Source organism: Lindgomyces ingoldianus (genome assembly GCF_010093535.1).
Source record: "Lindgomyces ingoldianus strain ATCC 200398 unplaced genomic scaffold BDR25scaffold_16, whole genome shotgun sequence".
Taxonomy (NCBI): domain Eukaryota; kingdom Fungi; phylum Ascomycota; class Dothideomycetes; order Pleosporales; family Lindgomycetaceae; genus Lindgomyces; species Lindgomyces ingoldianus.
The window spans coordinates 403286-418948 of NW_022985177.1; the positions used below are offsets into that span (position 1 = coordinate 403286).

The 15663-nt window shown below is 50.0% G+C and overlaps 6 protein-coding genes across 6 annotated transcripts; 4 read left to right on the forward strand and 2 right to left on the reverse strand.

The window, feature by feature from the left end:
- Positions 1-111: 111 nt before the first annotated feature.
- On the reverse strand, positions 112-2530 carry BDR25DRAFT_355157 (uncharacterized protein; the record flags this gene model as incomplete). The annotated part of the gene is made up of 15 exons (XM_033695415.1): positions 112-440; positions 534-675; positions 733-760; positions 870-958; positions 1005-1152; positions 1199-1260; positions 1320-1514; positions 1578-1629; positions 1742-1879; positions 1909-1973; positions 2014-2097; positions 2164-2201; positions 2234-2251; positions 2336-2402; positions 2477-2530. The coding sequence occupies 15 exons, from the start codon at positions 2528-2530 to the stop codon at positions 112-114; spliced, it is 1509 nt and encodes a 502-aa protein (XP_033547527.1).
- A 621-nt stretch (positions 2531-3151) lies between these two features.
- On the reverse strand, positions 3152-4477 carry BDR25DRAFT_163173 (NUC189-domain-containing protein; the record flags this gene model as incomplete). The annotated part of the gene is made up of 1 exon (XM_033684064.1): positions 3152-4477. A coding segment is annotated over one exon (1326 nt), but the record flags the coding sequence as incomplete, so codon positions are not given.
- Positions 4478-5508: 1031 nt separating this feature from the next.
- Positions 5509-8503, forward strand: BDR25DRAFT_286843 (Bromodomain-containing protein; the record flags this gene model as incomplete). The annotated part of the gene is made up of 3 exons (XM_033688276.1): positions 5509-5886; positions 5983-8390; positions 8445-8503. Exons 1-3 carry the CDS (start codon positions 5783-5785, stop codon positions 8501-8503), a joined length of 2571 nt encoding a protein of 856 aa, XP_033547529.1. The 5' UTR covers positions 5509-5782.
- A 1188-nt stretch (positions 8504-9691) lies between these two features.
- On the forward strand, positions 9692-11437 carry BDR25DRAFT_334302 (TIP49-domain-containing protein). Its single transcript, XM_033692916.1, has 3 exons — positions 9692-9975; positions 10026-10793; positions 10841-11437. Exons 1-3 carry the CDS (start codon positions 9823-9825, stop codon positions 11306-11308), a joined length of 1389 nt encoding a protein of 462 aa, XP_033547530.1. The 5' UTR covers positions 9692-9822; the 3' UTR covers positions 11309-11437.
- Positions 11438-11571: 134 nt separating this feature from the next.
- On the forward strand, positions 11572-12341 carry BDR25DRAFT_31889 (DUF1674-domain-containing protein). The gene has a single exon (XM_033691784.1). The coding sequence runs from the start codon at positions 11677-11679 to the stop codon at positions 12169-12171; it is 495 nt and encodes a 164-aa protein (XP_033547531.1). The 5' UTR covers positions 11572-11676; the 3' UTR covers positions 12172-12341.
- A 1536-nt stretch (positions 12342-13877) lies between these two features.
- Positions 13878-15559, forward strand: BDR25DRAFT_286852 (alpha/beta-hydrolase; the record flags this gene model as incomplete). Its single annotated transcript, XM_033688277.1, has 3 exons — positions 13878-14105; positions 14161-14523; positions 14576-15559. 3 exons carry the CDS (start codon positions 13878-13880, stop codon positions 15557-15559), a joined length of 1575 nt encoding a protein of 524 aa, XP_033547532.1.
- Positions 15560-15663: the final 104 nt, after the last annotated feature.

A 15663-nucleotide genomic window follows, 5' to 3' on the forward strand; every position in this document is an offset into this window, starting at 1 on the left:
GAGATGAGGCAAATTTTTGATTGAAAGAGAAGTTCCAAATAGAGAATATAAAAGTAAACGCATAGTATTATATCAACCCTCATCTCTCTTCTTTCTACTTAGACTCAACCGTTAATTTTCTTCAACCACCCCAACACATGCTTCTCTAGTCGAAACACCTTCCCCCTCTTTATTCTTCGCCAACTTAGCTCCCTTAATCATAGTTTCTATACTAGAGCTTTTCTTGGTAGACAGCTGTTTAGAGAGTTCTACAAAGCTAGGATAGAACTGAAAAGTCGCCGTCATGAACGAAGGGCAACTCCAAATTCGTGACAAAAAAGGAGTTCTCTCCTCCTTCTCGTCGTATACGTCGTATGCAACCCAGCTCTTCTCGGTGTAATAATCGGTGACGCTATCGCTGATATGCGGGAGGTAGTAGTGGAACTGCATGCCATAATTCGCTACTTACCCTTTCAATGACGCCGAAGTTGACCTAGACGACGGGACTTTTTTTAGGATAAAAAAATTCCAGAATAGGATCGGAATGGCCGCACGAGAGAAACTTATCGCCAGGATGCTCTTCCATGCAGGTGGGAGTATAGAATTCATGTCGAGGCCAGTAGTGCTGTATTTGAAACATTTTGACCGCTTATGTTTCTCGAGGAGACTCTGAACATCGAATGACATGTCAGTTGTCTAAAACGCGCGTTTAGTGGTGGAATGTGCAGTGCAATGTTTCAAGGAACCTTTGACTATATAGACAGCTTTATCTGAATGAAAGCTAGCTAGGGTTAGCAACCCGGCGCGAAAGGAAATAGATCAACAGACAATAAGGAGATTATAAAGTCACAGAGAACAGATATGGAGCAGATAAGTGAGAACAAACTCACAAAAAAGTTACAAACCCATACTGGACGAAGACAAGCCCTCTTTGTTTGACATGATCTGTTTTGCCTTTCACGCCTCCATAATAGCTTAGCTAGTACAACCTCGGTTCTTCATAGGCGTGGAAAATTATTTTTGACGACATACATATAGTTAAGCGATATTTTGGAATTCAAGAGTTTTAGCCACTTTCTCGGCATATTCTGGCCTTTCATCCTGATTTGTTTACTGTTGTCGCGTTTGCGAACCGTGACTAAATGTCCTGGCAGGCAAGAGTTGTCTGGATACCTATGCGACAAAGGTGTCTAATCTTGTCCTAAAGTAGCTTCTTGACTGATTAGTTACACTTGGGTCTCGGGAGGTTAAGTGCATTTGGGAAGTGGTCAGCAGGGACAACTTTCATAATAACTTCTCCCCTCCGAATTAAGTTCCTATGGTGTATTCATAGACTACACTATGTCTCCATCGCCAACTTCCGGTAGCCAATACTCAGATCTGGTTCTGATGCGAGGCCTTTGAAAGTACCCTTTGAAACTCTTCATGACTCGCATTGACCGAGGATTTGGTGCTCTATGGGAGGTCGAGATTATCTTCATTCGTGGCTGATATTGAGAATGATGAATTGCCTTGGCTCTGGTGTTGTTGTTTGCCTAAGAACAGAAAAGAGGGTTGGAAATACTGGCCTCCAAGTGTATCTAATAAATTAGGGCTACATCATTTGAGGCTACACCCTTGGACATGAAATCTCTATGATGCGTATTTCCGCTGCATGATCACATCTGTCCTAAGTCTCATTAAATGCAGCCGTACTATTTTGAGCTCTATTCTCATGAGGGTAAGGGTTGGTCCTTAAATGAGAGTTTTATAGGCCGAATACCAAATACGTGTTAATCTAACCGCTGATGGTTCGAAGCGGATGCAGGTTCTAGTGAAACGTAAGAGGTCTTCATTCTGATAACTGTCCTTTGATAGGTAGCAGTTAGTAGGCATGATCATTGGGGCAAGCACTATATCCCTTCGTTACATTTCAGGTATTCTAATTACAGGAATATTTTGTTTTCGCAAAGTGTAAGGTACTTATCTATTTGGAAACCATATATTTCAAGCCACTATACTTGTGGCGACTTTGGGGACTTAGGAGCCGAGCACAGGATCTTGGACCATCCTAATGGCTGGCCACTTTGAGAAGTGAAAAGCCTTCAAGAGTCTGTCCGCTTGAGCGGAGGATGTTGGCTACCATGTAAGCGAGGGTACCTGTTTAGATGTAAGACTATAGCGAAGACCTGCTGTTGAAATTACCTCTCTATAGGTATGGTGGAGATCAACTTCAGGAGAGCCTAGGAAGCAAAGGTGGGAGGTGTGCAAGGACAGAGATTATAGAGATATACTGGGACGCTCGAGGGATCGTTCTATATGTATTGGAAAGACTTAGATATTGTACACGCTGTGTGTAGGAGGAGGAGCCACGAACAATGAAGTGTTGAACGCGGTCCGCATTCTAGCATTGCCTGCGAACATTGCAAATGGAGAGAGAATATCTAGACATATGGATAAGCCACATCTCTTTATTTATTGTTTTGTAGCTATCTAATACCCTCTTACAGCAGTCCACTCTGTTGATGCGAAGGCTTCGTGAGGTATCGTAGGCTGGGATTTTATCTCTCATTTCTGACAGTTAGTATATATAGGTTACTAGAATGGAAGAATGTACATGTCCATGGTAGTGAGGGTGGGTACTGTGTTGTCGAAACTGGCGGTTTTTCTTAGCGATATGGTGTTCACACTCAAAACTAGCGAAATCAGCCGGTGAATAATTAACCTAACAGCTTGCGATGTCGAGAAAGAAGCGCATTGCGGGCCGAGATCCTCCGTTCTCTTAGCGCACACATGAGGAGCTCCCTTCAAACATTTGAGCCTTTGAAGGTATTTCAAGGTTAGGTTACAAGTTTGGATATCAGAAAATTTTGACATGGGTGAGGGATCATTATCATTGTAAAAGGGCTGGGGAACCGATATGGACAAGCAGCTTTTGGGAAAATAGCAACTGGATATCCGACCCATTGCAACGTGATGCAACAATGGCGAGCAGAAACGCCGCCAGATAAAGTCATTAGCCTGCGAACGCCAGGATACCAGCTCACTCGTATCCTCATGCGATTGATATCTTCCAGTCTTTCAGAAAGCACAGATTCCAGCTCCAACGAACACTACGCAGGAAAGCACCAGGATCTTGTATAGGTACACCGTTAATCTAGATACGCCAGGGTATCAAATTCGACCGTTAATGCCGTCGTAGAAGGCCGGCACGACCAACTGTTGAACGTCTTGCTGGTTTAGCCTCTTCTTCGCTTGCCAATCCATTCTTACCATCTAGGTCATCGTCGCTCATTGGTTCGGACATGTCATCGCCAGTGTCCTGATCGGTTTCCTCTGCTTCATCATCAAGTAGTCCTTCTGAATCTTCACTTGCCCCATCTGAGTCACTTCCTTCAACTTCCACGGTGGTTGGTATTCCACTCACAGAGCTTTCGTCTTCCGGTTCTTCTGAGTCTTGCCGTATTCTTTTCCTTGGGCCGCTAATCACAGCGTCGCTGCCGGCTTCGGATTGATCATCTTCTTCTGCCGACGAAAAGCCATCTTCCCCTTCTACAAATACTATTGCATCATTCTCGTCATCGTTCGCAGCTCTTCTTTGATTTCTCCTCCGGAGCTCAAGCTGGGCATGTAACATGTCTAATCTTCCTTTCAGCGATAGTAGGGGCTGCAGCCCACTCGCACGCTCTTTAAGGACCTTGTTAAGAGTTGCAAGCTGTTTCACTAGCTGCGGCTGGCTGGCTAGGTACCCCCCATGGGCTGCAAGTGACCACTGCACCCACACCATAAGCATTCCGGCACGTCCTGGCTTCTTGTGTAGGCGTTCCGCCAATGTTTGCAAAAGGGTTCCAACAAGAGGTGAAGGAAGGCGCTCGACTGTGGCATAAATGGTGTCCACGTCAATCACTCTGAGACACGATTCCAACAGCTCTTGGTCATTTGTTCTTAGTGCTTGGGTGAGTACAGTGCCCAGCGAAGAAACGGATGGGGCAGATAGCGGCCGATTATTCGATGCACTCGCTAGCGCTCGGGATTCAGCATTGGGACCAACGAAGGTTGCTTCGACGTCGACGATATTCGGCGCTTGGGCTTGCAGTCTTTCCCCGAACGAGGGCTGCTCTGATTCCACGGCCCGGTCTTCCATGAGCCTGTCCTCGTCGTGTATTTTTCCATTTGTAGGGTGAGCAGTCTTGTCTTCATCAACCTGTTCCTCCACACGAGGCGCCATGTCGTCGCCGTCTTCATTTTCTGAGCTCGAGTATTCGCTTTCCTCCATACCACTGCTGATTTCGATGATTTCTTTGCTGGCATGTCCCATATCGACGTCACCAGTCCGGGCCAACGCCTCACCGGCCACGGCTGTAGCCTCATCTACCCTATCCTTCCGGAGGTTCTTAACGCCGTTTATTTTAGCCGTCAGAGGCTGCTTCTTATTTGGGGTGCCATTGAGGAGCGCTTCGATACCATTTGAGCGGGGTGCGGCGGGTGATTGAGACATCTTCATCTTCTTTGTAGGCGGGAGAGGACCGCGGCGGGCGCTGGAATCTTTGGAGCCGTGCTCACGAGCGCGCGGGGCTACGGCGGGCATATTAGCGAGCTCATGCAGTTGCGTCCGGATGGCGACGAGGGAGTGGTCTGGACGGGAAGCAGGCCTCTTTGCTGCCTGAAGAGAGCGAGGAGGGTGGTTGATGATGGCAGCCCAATCGAGGCAGAAAAAAATCAAATGTTTGCGGCCTGGGTGTGGAGAAATTTTGGCGCACAGACCACCACACCCCTGTCGTCAAGGTCGAAGGCTGCGGGAGCGTCACAAAGCATCAGTCGTGCAGTGGATCGACTCTCTTTCGTGAGGACGGCGGAGGAGAATAGTACAGAAGGTTATGTAGCGACTGCGCGCCGCGCACCGTAGGGCTGGGCAGCCTCTGCGAGGGTGTAGTGTTTGATGCGGCACGTGACCGCGGTGGCTCCTGCCTAGTGTATCAAAAAAGGGGTCGTGCCAAGAATCGGACAGTCGGCAGCATTTAAACATGGACTCCGCCCTCATCAATCTTCGTCTCTCTGTTGACCTCCCCGATCTCGCTTCCAATAATACCGCGTCACTGCTCCGAATATTCCCCCCACCACATTCACCCTCCCGCCCCCCCCCGGACCCCTCCTGTGACCCCTCCGGCCAGCCTCGCCGGACGTCACCCTTTCTCGTTGGACTGCGATCCTCCCTTGGGGCTTGCCCAGGCTGTCGCGGCTAGTCCTGCTCACTGACCGGCACCCGCCATCCGTGCGCGCCTGCATTCATTTCGCCGTTTGCGCTTCTGTTGTTTTTGCACCTGCGAGCCGGCGCGCATCTGCAGCGGGTGTTTTGTTATTTCTTTCGCATACGCGCTCCGCCTCAAAACAAACGCGTTGCCGCTCGGTTGGACTCTGACTCATCAGCGCACTCTCTCTTTGATCTCCTCGCCGCCACCGGTACGTCACGTGAGCCAAAGGACGTTTCAGCAGCCCGCAGCATATAACTACCCGCGCCCCCTCTTTGTATTTTCGCAAACACTTTATATTCTCAGCCACACCCCAACCCCAACCCCAACCCCACCCCACCGCTTTTGGCGCATCCAGCACCCAAGCTCCAACCACACTTTTTTTGAGCGAACTTTCAACGCCTACCTACCCGGTCAACTTTGCGCAAGGCACTTTTGCAGCGGTCGCTTGCTGTGCGCCAAGGCATTCAGTGTTGACAAATTGCAGATCGACACTGCTTCCCGGTCGGTGCGCTATTGTCGCGCAGTTATACAGCCTCTCACCAACGCATCACTGCCATCACTTTCATGGCCATATGGCAGTGATGACATCGTCAGCCCTCGAAAAAATTTCTTTTGAGGCTAAGGCGGCGTCCTTTACCTCAGCAGACGAGATGGTGCTTGATACTGAGGCGAATGGGTGAGTCTTCCTCCCCGCCCCGCCACCTGCTCCTTCACTTTCCTTTGCTTTATCTGTCTCACTTAGAGTGTATTTATTAAATGAATTTATTTGCAGCATCTCGCACAAATATGATGTCCTCTTTGGCGGGCCTGACTTCAACACCACCGAACCCACCGCGCAACCGGCCGTCACCGAGTCGGAACCACACCCCACTGTGAACGGTAACCACATGCCTGCGACAGCCGTTTCGAACACCGTAGAACCTTCAATACAGTTCCTTGCTGATAGTCAACCGGATACAAACTCGCTCTTTGACAGTCCCGAGGTTGGCGCGACCTCGTTGGCAACCGTGGTTGGAGCACCTACATCGGATGTACGAGAGGAAGCACTTCCGGGACTGGGTGCACAATCGAGCGATAATACACAGCTAGTCCCAGAAACTCAACAACAGGCAGCAGATTTCGAATTTGGTAGCCTGAGTAACCACAACGCTATGGATGTCTCGCAGGAAGCTTCAGTTACTGCACCGGCTTCTATTCCTCCGACTAATTCAATGACCGAACTTTCAATTCAAACCCAGTCCACCACTGCCGAGCCTTCACAAATGTCTTCTTTCGTACAATCGCCAACAAACCTCGATCTGGATATGGGGGATGCTCCGTTGTCGGGAAGGGTACGGTCGCGGGAGGATGACGATGAGGAAGCGGATGCACCAGAAGCTAAGAGGACGAGGACCGATGAGGAGATGGGAGGGCGGGCTGAGTTCAAGATTCCGGAGCTTCCCGCGCATAGTGAACAAGCTAATGGAAATGGCATTGTTTCTACGGGCACCGCCGATCAGACTCCGGTTCAAGCTGCGGTCAGCGCAGAGGATTGGCCTTTGGCCCCAATGACTACATTACAAAACAAGTTTTTGTTGGAACGTGTTCGAAACACGAAGAAGATTAAGGTCGCACATGCATTCAAGGAGCCGGTGAACCCTGAGGCTATGGGTATCCCTCAATACCGCGAATACGTAAAGAATCCCATGGATCTGTCGACAATGGAGTCAAAGTTGAAGGAAGGAAAGTACTCAACGGTTCGAGATTTCATGGCAGATCTCGACCTCATTATTGACAACAGTGTCACTTTCAACGGAAAAGAACACCCCGTGACACAGGCCGGCTACAATATGCGCGCCTATTTTCTTAAGGGTATGGGCAAAATGCCAAGGGCAGGGATCGAGGAGTCTTCTAAACAGCCCAAGCCCAAGAAGCCAGTAGTTGCAACCTCGACGAAGACGCGACGCGAGTCGAGAACCATTTCAACTACAGCCAAATCACCTGCTCAGCCGACACCTACAGCAGCATCTCCGCAATCAGCGTGGCCGCTAACCGCGGATGGACTTCCACTCATTCGGCGAGACTCATCAAGTGCAAACGATAGGCCCAAGCGAGAGATCCATAGGCCCCCACCGAAAGATCTTCCCTACAATTCTGCCAAGCCAAAGAAGAAGAAGTTTGCCCAGGAGCTTAAGTTCTGTGAAAGCGTCATGACTGAGCTTATGAGACCTAAATATCAGAAGTTCTCATATCCATTTCTGAAGCCGGTGGATCCTGTGGCCTTGAATATTCCAACATATCTCAAGATAATCAAGAAGCCTATGGATTTTGGAACGATAGAGAAGAACCTGCAAGCGGGTCAATATCAGACTGCCAAAGATTTCTACAATGATGCGCAATTGGTGTTTGCCAACTGCTACAAGTTCAACATCGAGGGCGATGACGTCCACAAAATGGGCAAGGAGATGAATCAGCTTTTCGATCGCCTCTGGGCAGAGAAGGCAGCCTGGCTTCAGGAACATGCTCCAGCGTCTGATCATCAGTCTCCAGGCTCTGCTTATTCGGATGAGGATGAAGATGAAGAAGATGACGAGGAGCCTGATGCTCAGGCTCAGATCCTTGCTATCCAGCAGCAAATCGCAGCCCTAAACGAAACCGCGCAGGCTCTTCTTCAGCACAAGCAAGGGAAGCGCACTTCCCCTAAAGTGACTGGAAAGAAGAAAGCTGTGAAGACAACACACCCTAAGAAGAAGGGCAGTCTCGTCGTTCCGCCTCCTCCGAAGGCCGCCAAGTCCAAGGCTCGTTCTAAAGCACCGGCGCCTCTTAGCTTTGCCCAGAAACAGGAAATCTCTGATGGAATTAGTACTCTGGGAGATGCAGATATGAGGAAGGCGGTGCAGATTATCCGTAACGGATGCCCCCATCTTGCAAGCGGAAATGACGACGAAATGGAAATCGATATGGATGAGATCGACGATAATACGCTCCGCGACCTCTTCAAGTTTATCAAGCAAGTTAGAGGTCCGAAAGGGGTCGTTGACGATGACTTTGAACCACCACGGCCTCACAAGGGCGCAGCTCATAGGAAGACTAAGAACAAGCCTATGGGCAAGCAGGAGCAAGAGGACAGCATCAAGAGGATCCAGGAGAAGCTCCGGACCTTTGCAGCGAGTGCTTCCGGCTCCAGCCAATCTCCACCTGGTAAGTGGTCAGCCTTCACATCCGAGTGGCTTATAACTGACCTGAATGTAGCAGCCGCTCAAGATGAATCCAGTGACGACGAGTCAAGCGGATCTGAGAGCGAAGAAGAATAAACTTCCGAACTCTTACCCATCGACATTTCGTCATTGTTTATGACAGCTGACCTGGAGAAAGCCTGACCTCTGCTTTCATGATCCCAAGCTCTTGTCTTTCCGAAAAGTCAACGTGTGTGTATCTGTCACTCGATTTCCCGAGCCTCTGATAATTTGGACCGAATGTGTGTCCTTGCCTTTTGGCTTCCTGCTTGTATCGCTTTTGGTCGACCCAAAATCAGGGCGCTATTTGTGGTCTTGTTTCGAGTTGACCACACCTTCGAAATTGACAGCGTGCCTCCAATGACCTAAGCAACACGATCAGCGCAAGATCAAAATACCAGAGCCATACTCCCTCCCCTCTGTACTCCTCGCACAACCCTTATTCCCATGCCGACCGATGTATTATATCACCTTCGACGACCCGATGCGTTATTATCCCCTCCCTGTGCATAGATTAAGTACCTTGGCGTACCAAGACCGGCAACGGTTATGATTGATGAGGCTTGTGTTTGGATTTCTATTCCTTCTTGAGGGCTCTGCTGGCCACAATGAGCGGTGGCTAGCACAGGAAGGAAAAGTCAAGGCTATTCGGGAGATAGTTTGCTGTACACTAAGCTGAGGTCAACGGCAAGACTGTAATGAAAATAATTAGCAAATTGCATAGTGTTTGTGGTTCGTGACTCAACTCTTGCTCAACTTTGTTCAAATGCGATCAGGCAAGAAGTCGGCCGCAGGAAATACAATAGAGTTTGAGAAAGCGAGGTTAGGCCGTGGAGCGACTTGACGAGACTGACTTGGATTGCAATTCTGCATCAGATGCTGGTCAGCAGAGAACGCTTACTTATAGCTTGCAGCTTCCACCATACCTTGTCAGGGTGTAGAGGCTGGCGAGCAGCACGCGGACACGCGGCTTGTCGAGTCGCCAGCAGATATAGACAGCGACGGTGACGGGAGCAGTTGTTGATGGGATATATTCCTGTCAATGACAGATAGAGTCGTCTGCAGAAGAGAGCGTGTGGGTGATTATGGTCGTTAGGAGTCTAGTTTGGTCAGGAAGGTCCTGTCTGTGGAGGTGAGGAGAGGTGTTGTGGGTGGTGGAGTGAGGAGAACCATGACTTATGGGGTGGCCTCGCCTCGGCTCTGATTGGTTCGCTGATGGGCTGGAGCAAAAAGCTTCGCGAGTCTGAGAGCTTCACCGCGAACTCCAAACGATCCTCACCGCAACCGCAATCCCCCCGCGTCGCCGTCGCCTCTTCACCCCTCCTCTCTCCAGCCTCACACTCTCGGCGCATCGCTCATCTATCCTAGAGACGGATTAAAGCGTCCTAACCGCTACCATGGCGGCGCCTGTTCCCATCAGTGAAGTTAAGGGCAACACCCGCGAGAGTCGGACGGCTGCGCATTCACACATTAAAGGGCTAGGCTTATCAAATGATGGGCGCGCATCCTCAGGTGCGGGAGGCTTCATCGGCCAGGCCGCAGCTCGAGAGGTACCCCATTTCTGCTGTTCTTTCTCTTGCAGGTAATAACATTCCCCTAGGCCTGTGGACTAGTCGTCGACCTCGTTCGCGCAAAGAAGATGTCCGGACGAGCTGTTCTCCTTGCTGGCGGCCCTGGAACGGGCAAGACGGCCCTTGCCCTGGCAGTGAGCCAGGAGTTAGGGACCAAAGTGCCGTTTTGTCCCATCGTCGGCAGCGAGATCTACTCTGCAGAGATAAAGAAGACCGAGGCGCTGATGGAGAACTTCAGACGCGCTATAGGCCTACGTGTCAAGGAAACTAAGGAGGTCTACGAGGGCGAGGTGACTGAGCTCACACCCGAAGAGGCAGAGAACCCGCTCGGGGGCTATGGTCGCACTATTTCCCATCTCCTCATTTCCCTCAAGTCCGCAAGAGGCACGAAGAAGCTACGGCTAGACCCATCCATCTACGAAGCCATCCAAAAAGAACGCGTTCGCCTGGGGGACGTCGTCTACATCGAAGCCAATACCGGCGCTGTGAAACGAGTGGGTCGATCTGATGCCTATGCGACTGAGTTTGACCTGGAGGCTGAGGAATACGTCCCGATTCCTAAAGGAGACGTGCGCAAGAAGAAGGAGATTGTGCAGGATGTGACCTTGCACGATCTAGATGTTGCCAACGCGCGACCACAGGGTGGGCAAGACATAATGAGTATGATGGGCCAATTGATGAAACCGAAGAAGACGGAGATCACGGAAAAGCTGCGGCTAGAGATCAATAAAGTGGTCAACAAGTACATTGATCAAGGTGTGGCAGACCTAGTACCGGGAGTACTATTCATCGACGAGGTGATTCCCCTCTCCATCCATCAAAGAGCAAGCTGATTTTCTGGGAGGTTCACATGCTCGACCTAGAAGCCTTTACTTTTCTAAACCGTGCCCTCGAGTCCCCTCTGTCCCCTCTAGTAATCCTGGCCTCAAATCGCGGCCTCACTCACATCCGCGGAAGCTCTTCCTTGCCTCCTTCAGCGCACGGTATTCCTCCGGACTTGCTTGCTCGTCTCCTGATTATTCCTACGCACCCGTACGCTCCCCCAGAGATTCGATCCATCATCAAGACCCGGGCCAAAACAGAAGGTCTCAACATATCAGAACCTGCTCTTGACAAAGTCAGTTTGCTGGGTGAGAAAGTGAGCCTGAGATATGCGCTGCAGTTGCTTGCGCCTGCAAGCGTGCTGGCCAAGGTTGGCGGAAGGGAGGCTGGACGAATCGATGTGGACGATGTCACTGAATGCGAGGAGTTGTTCTTAGACGCAAAGAGGAGCGCGCAAAACTTGGGAACCGGAGATGGCTACATTGCGTAGGGTTGTTGGCAGGTCTCCTGTTTTGGTCGTGTACGATAGGCGCAATCTGGAAACAAGGGATGGCATAATCTTTGCGAGGATATCCTTTATTAGTTAAAAGGACGTAGTACCAATAGTGAACAAAAACGCAGCGACTTCTCTTACAATTTGATCCAAAGATGACGGGATGGCAACTGGGTCGTATATTTGGATGCACTCCCGTAGCTACTCCGATTGGCTAGGTGAATCCGCAGTCGCATGGTCTCGGCAACACAGTTTCTTTCATCATGTCATCTAAAGTCTTCAACTCTCACACACTGACCAGAAAAGCTAATTTCATTCCGCTCTGTATCACACTCTAGGTGAAATAATCAAACCAAACGTCCGATATGCACCGAACTACTCTCCAGCTACCTCGCCAGTTCTCCTGCCGTCTGGTGCCATATCGCCCCTTCGGTGCATCATGCCGTTACTTGCTCCCCTCGCCTTTCGAAAGCGGACCCGCCCCGCCACGGCTTCCCAAAGAAGAGCAAGAGATCTTTGAGCAACTACAACGACAGAGCACAGGCGCATTCAGCACGCCAAGACCTCAGGCCGACCAGTCTCCGGAGTCCATCACGCCGGCCACTTCCGCTGCGTCCGCAGATGTGAAGATGCGAATAAATCAATCCCCAGACTCACAACAGCCTGAATTACAGCTCACTGGGGATGGCAAAGTTAGAGAGGGAGAGGAGTTGCATCCGAATATTCGGAGAGGAGCCCCGCCCGAGTTTGAGGGAGACGTTAATCCCAAGACTGGGGAGATTGGGGGTCCGAAGAATGAACCGTTGAGGTGGGGGGGAAAGGGTGATTGGAGTTACAATGGGAGGGTTACCGATTTCTAGAAGACTGAGGAAGAGGAAGAGGAAGTGGGAAGGAGAAGCGACCCGCGGTAACAAAGACGCTCGGGGAGCTTCTCTAGAGGCAATCACGACACGGTCTCAATAAATTTCAAAATGAATTGTCGCCTGCACACGATGCGGGAATGGTGTGTGGTTTCTAGAATGGTTTGCAGTTTGAGGCCGCATGGGGCTGGTTGTGAAGGGACGGCATGGTGGTAGTGATGCGAAAGAAGGTCATTAGGCTTGCCAAGGAACCAATTTGCAGAAGGTGCAAGGCGCGATACTGGCCTGCATAGAAAGACCACGGAATTCTACATGAACTGGTGAAAGTCAAAGCTTGGGGATGGAGATTGGCATGTGTTATTGGCGACGGATATCATTGGACACGGATATGATCTCCGCTCGACCATCGAAAAACACAACCTTTTCGCTTGCACCTCCTATACATGCTGTCACTAGATCTCACTTATTCGACAGCTTAATCGAGCCAGAACCAACGAATGACGCCACCCCTCCAACCACTCTTAGCCAGAAGCCAGTAGGCGAGCAACAGATCCTGTGGTGCATTTTCTCTCCAAAAACACAGGACAGAAAATTCAAGGTTTCACCAAAGCTCCGCAAAACCTGAATGTAACGAGAATGAAAACTTCTCATGAGAACGTCGGATGGGTGTTTCATTTTGGGCGAAACAGTGCCATAAACAGATGCGAAAGCTTCATGGAAATCTTTAGGGAAGGTCTGTGCGTCACGCGAAGCCAAGAGGTGAAAGAGTCTTAAACGACTTGGCGACAGGCTTGATCTTTGACCTCATCTTGTCTCATTGTTGGTATTCATCTTCACTTCTGGCTTTATCGACTTCCAACGTGGATCCACCGGTACCTCTGTGATGGCAGCACTCCTGTATTGTGCTCTAGCATAGCACCTACGTGGAGTGATATATTAAATGACAGAATACGACAGGGTCCAATTCGGGACAGAACTCTGCATGGTCTCAGTGCCTTCTCTAATTCCAGCAGTAGTTTTCATAGGTCAAATTCGGGTAGGTGTAAGTGCATGTAGTATGTCACTATCGGCGGACAGAGGTCTCGACCTGCCGATTAGTGCGCTCCAGCACTGTTTCATGCTTTTGCTATCATGTCCATTCTATCTGTAGTGGCCACCCTTTCTTCCGGACTCAATTCCTCGCTTCGCATCTCTGTTGGGAACGCTTTGTTGATAAATGCTTCCTGGTTAGAAGCGCGGAGATGCCGCGTTGTAAACCTTTTCATACTGATGTTTTTTTTTTTTTTACATCAATGTCAATACCCTAGGTGGAAGCCACTGTTCTCCCCTCACAGGTATGTCAACCACACGAACTCCCCATTTATCACTCATGAATCGCACAGCATAGCGAAGGCGCTCATCACGATAAGGTGGTGTCACAGTGCATTTTGCGATTTTCTTGAACCAATAGTGTTTGCCCAGTCTTTGTTGTCACCATAGCATCCTCATAGGTCGTTATTCATTCACAGCGTCAACCGCTTATGCGCGCGGAAGACGCCACCTTTGAAACCTTTACCTCTTCGATCTTTCACAGAGCATCGTGAAGCTCCGATTCATTTATAAGTCCCGTCATTTTCCGTTCGTCTACTGTCGTTGCCTTCTCTAATCTACGATTCCGCAATATCACGTACAATCACCTTGCTGCGCAGGCCTCCGGGTCATAGAAAATGGCCAGTCCAATCATTCTACTAATCTGTCTTTTTGTACAATCTCTCCTTGCCGTGGATCTTACTGTCGACGTCGGTTACACCAAATATCGTGGGACGGATCGGGGCAATGGGATTTATCGCTGGGCTGGAATGCGGTATGCCCGTAGTGCCTCTCGACGTGATGGCATGCGCTTCGCTCCTCCTGCGGAGCCTCCTTCAATAGGAGGCATCGTCGATGCTAAAGAAGTATAATCAAATTCCTAATTCTCTAAAGTTGAATTCTAGGCTAACGGACTTCCAGTTTGGACCAGTATGTATCTCCTCGGGCACTGACCTGAAATCGGAGTTCGGAGTCGACCAATCCGAGGACTGCTTGTTTGTCAACGTCTTCGCCCCAGCCAAAGCGACTGCCACCAGTAACCTCCCCGTCTATGTCTTTATCCAGGGCGGTGGCTTTAATGCTAACGGCAACCCAAACTTTGACGGTGCCTCACTCATCCACGCCGCAAATTTTGAGATGGTTGTGGTGAACTTCAACTACCGAGTTGGGCCGTATGGGTTCCTCGCCGGCCAAGAGATTGTCTCGGACAAGGGCTCGAGTCTTAACAATGGACTGAAAGACCAACGGCAGCTATTGAAATGGGTCAAAACTCATATTCGCCAAGTAATGAAACCTCTCTCCATTGCTAAAATGAGCAAGCTAACTGATGATGTAGTTTGGAGGTGATCCAGATCACGTAACTCTCGGAGGAGCCAGCGCCGGCGGAGGGTCGGTAGTACTTCATCTTACAGCATATGGAGGCCGAGATGACAAGCTTTTCAATGCTGCCGTCGCCGAGTCTCAAGCATTCCCCCCGCTTCGCACCGTCAAGGACAGCCAATTCCAGTACGATGAGCTCTTGAAGCAGACTGGATGCAAAGATCTTAAATGCATGCGCGACATGGATGCAGTCCAGTTCCAAAAAGCTGTGCGGAGCATTAACATGCCTTTCCCGGGTGGGAAGGAAGCTCCGATGTGGTTCTGGAACCCTACATTGGACTACGATTTTATTGGTAACTATACGTACAATGAGATCAAGGCCGGGCATCTTGTGAAGGTTCCTACCATTTTTGGAGATGACACCAATGAAGGAACGCAGTTCATTCCCGACGAAGTGACCTCGATGAGCAAAGCTGAGCAATTCGTTTCTGATCAATATACCACTTTAAGCGAGCAGCAGAAGGCCAGCATTCGAGCCGTATTCCAGGGTCCGACCAACACTGAAAACGACCCAAATTGGAAGAAAGTCGCCGCGGAAGTATTCGGCTCCATCCGCTACGTGTGTCCAGGTATCAATATCTCGGCCGCATACGCCAACAATGGCAGTCCGACCTGGCAGTATAGATGGGACGTGGGTAGTGCTCTTCATGTATCGGAGCTCGGGCCTGTCTGGTTCAATGGCACTTCTGCCGCTGCGGTCTTCATTCACAACTATTTCGCCTCCTTCATCCGCTCATATGACCCGAACAAGTACAAGCATGATTTCTTCGTCGATGGAGGGAAGAAAATCACTTCTCCGACATGGGAGCAGTTCGGCAAAGGCAATGGCAAGCGGATGTTGTTCGCTGACAACAACTTGGTGAAGATGGAGGATATACCGAATGAGCAGCACCAAAAGTGCGGCGTCATCAGCGGGCTCGGCATCTCATTGAAGCAGTAAGTTCGAATCTCATTTAGCTCTGGGTTTGCATAATAGTCGGAAGACGGCGTGCCTTGATCCTTTTTCCTTAGCGTTTTTCGGCCATTGATGGACTTGATGACGGC